General features: G+C 35.5%; 1 protein-coding gene across 1 annotated transcript; it reads right to left on the bottom strand.

Annotated features, from left to right (window-relative positions):
- Positions 1-323: 323 nt before the first annotated feature.
- On the bottom strand, positions 324-1,482 carry LOC102900767 (olfactory receptor 2A12-like). The gene is given in 2 exon segments (XM_011283180.2): positions 324-1,076; positions 1,079-1,482. Coding segments are annotated over 2 exon segments (960 nt in total). The 5' UTR covers positions 1,286-1,482.
- Between the last annotated feature and the right edge of the window lie 1,315 nt (positions 1,483-2,797).

The raw sequence follows: 2,797 nt of genomic DNA, 5'->3' as shown, positions 1-2,797 counted from the left end.
GTGGCTACAGAGGATAAGAATGTGTTGACCTGGAATTCATCATGCAGGTCACAAACTATTTGATTGAGTTGATATAACAATGTTCTAACACTTAAAGAACAACTATACATAAATATTAACTCATGGGAGAAATCTGAACTGGAAACGAGGAGATTTGTAAAAATGTAATGACAACTTTCATCTGCAACTCTGCCAAATCCAAATTACTTGGGGTGGAGCTTAGTCTCATAGTATTTGGATATGAACACAGGTTAAAAAAAATAAGCATTGCCTTAAACGCTTATAAGAACACTTATAAGAATGCTTATAGAATCATAAAGATTCTAGTCTGTGATTTGTTGTTTTGTTTTAATTTTGTATTTGCCCATAACTTTTTTCATACCCTCCTTCATTTCCTTGTTCCTTAGGCTGTAAATGAAAGGATTCAGCATAGGGTTGATGACTGCATAGAACACAGAAATGAGTTTGTCTCCCTCTGCTGAATAGAGGGACTTGGGTCTTAAGTACCGGATCATTCCTGTTCCATAATACATGATCACAGCAATCAGGTGGGAAATACATGTGGAAAAGGCTTTTTTTCTGCCCTTAATAGAGTCTATTGTCATCACAGCCACCAGGATGCGAAGGTAAGAGAGTATAATGAAGAGTAAGGGGAATAACACTGTTCCAGCCCCTCCTGTGGCCATTATGGTCTCCAGCAGGGATGTATCAGCACAGAACATATGAAGAAGAATGGGCAATTCACAGAAAATATAGTCAACAACATATGGACCACAGAGTGGAAGAATTGTGAGGTAGAGAGGCACCACTGAGGCAAAAAAGTCAATGGTCCAGGCCCCCAGAGCTAATGCCACACACACAGACCAGTTCATGATGAGCAGATATCTCAGTGGGTAACAAATGGCCACATAGCGATCCAAAGCCATTACTGCAAGGAGAAAGCACTCAGTTGACTCCAGGAATAAGGTGATGTAGGTCTGAGCAATACAGAAGTTGTAAGATATAACTTTCCTGCTTGCGAGAAAATTAAAAAGCATCTTGGGGACCACAAATGTGCTAAAAAATATGTTGATATGTTGAGAAAGGCCAGATGACAGAGGAAGATGTACATGGGTGTCTGGAGAGAGAAATATAGAATGACTAAAGTGATGACAGTTGTGTTTCCAAAGAGACTTGCCAAGTAGACCAGAGAGAATAGAAAAAAGAGTGGAATTTCAGTCTGGGGGTAATTGGAAAATCCTACAAGGATCAGCTCACTGATGACACTGAAATTCCCATGACCCATTTTGACTATTGAAAGTTTCCTGCTGAAATGAAAGGAAGGCAAAAACCAAAAATGGTCTTATTTTAAAATTGTGACATTAAATCTATTCCCATATTACATCAACTACAATGCTAGAGATAAATGTATCTTAAGTTGGATAAACAATTATTTGTGAAATTTTGTTGGACAAATATTCTATTCAAAGGAATCATAACATTTCCAAATCACTGTCTGCATCATGCAACTGCTTGTTTTTGATGAATTACGTGGTTTTGGTTTCACACTGAGAATTTCTCCCACCTCTACTCATTATATCATATATACTACACAGCACACTTCTACATTTTACTAATCAAATATTAATATCCATTTTCTAAAAAGGAACTAGAAATTCTGCAAAATAAAATGATTTTCCCAAATTCCTAGTATAAAATATAATAGTTAAAAATAATTCCATTTTCTTTCTACTATAAGAAAAAAATAATAATAATAAAGTTTACATTTAGCAAGACAAAGGATTGATTTTTTTGTTTTCATTCTTAGTTCCTATGGAACATAAATTCCAATGTCATAAAAGTACAATAATGCACAAAATCTACTTATTTTAACTACTTTCACTACTTCAATATTAGAAGGAATAATATAATTAATGCTCTAAACAATTGAACTTCCAAATTTATAGTAATGACCTTAGAAAAGTAATTGTTTCAAAGCTAAGCTTTTTTACCATTTTGAAGTCAGTGTGAAATTGCTTATGGGCCTATGTCTCCTTTGTGGATATATATTTTTAGTGATACACTTGTGTTCTTTATCAAAATCTTTGAATTAAATTTGCTAGCCTGTGCTTAAATGGAAGATATAGACTGGTTATATAATGTGTTGACTACCTTCCATACCAATGCTAGATGCTATTAACAAAGCACCACAACACTAACCAAATAAAAAGAAAGTAAAATGTTTATGAGAATCTTTAATCTTATGAGAATATTTAAACACAGAGGAACATAAATGTAAAAGATATAGCCTGAAGTTTGCATAAAGTCCTTTAAACCCTCTGTACTCTAACACCTCTCTTTTCTCCACTAACTCATATTTCCAGTGTGTCTTTTTGTCCTGCCTTTATTTCTTCTTTTTTGTTATTTCCTTGTAGACTTTTATGTGAAAGACTTTCCTAGTCCTTTTTCTAATTCTCTATTGAGTATTTTTTGCTGTTTGCACAACCTAAGTTACTAGACGATCAGATCACAGGACTCACACAGCAACAAGACAGGCGGAGGGAAGGGTAGAGAGAGAGAAAGGAAAAGAGAGACAGAAACAGAAAGAGAGACAGAGAGAGGGAGAGAAAAACAAAGAGACAGAGAAAGAGAGTCCATAGGCAGAAACCAAGAGAGTGAAACACAGAGGAAAGGACAGAGAAACAAGAGACAGAGAGACCGGGAGAGGGAGAGAGATAGTGAAAGACAGAGACAGAGTGTCTACAGGCAGAATTTCAACTGCATACTTGTGGAAGAGAGTACACTTAGGAGAAAAAAA

This window comes from Felis catus, chromosome A1 (assembly GCF_018350175.1).
Source record: "Felis catus isolate Fca126 chromosome A1, F.catus_Fca126_mat1.0, whole genome shotgun sequence".
In the NCBI taxonomy this organism is placed as follows: Eukaryota; Metazoa; Chordata; class Mammalia; order Carnivora; family Felidae; genus Felis; species Felis catus.
This window is presented reverse-complemented; position numbering and strand designations above follow the sequence as displayed.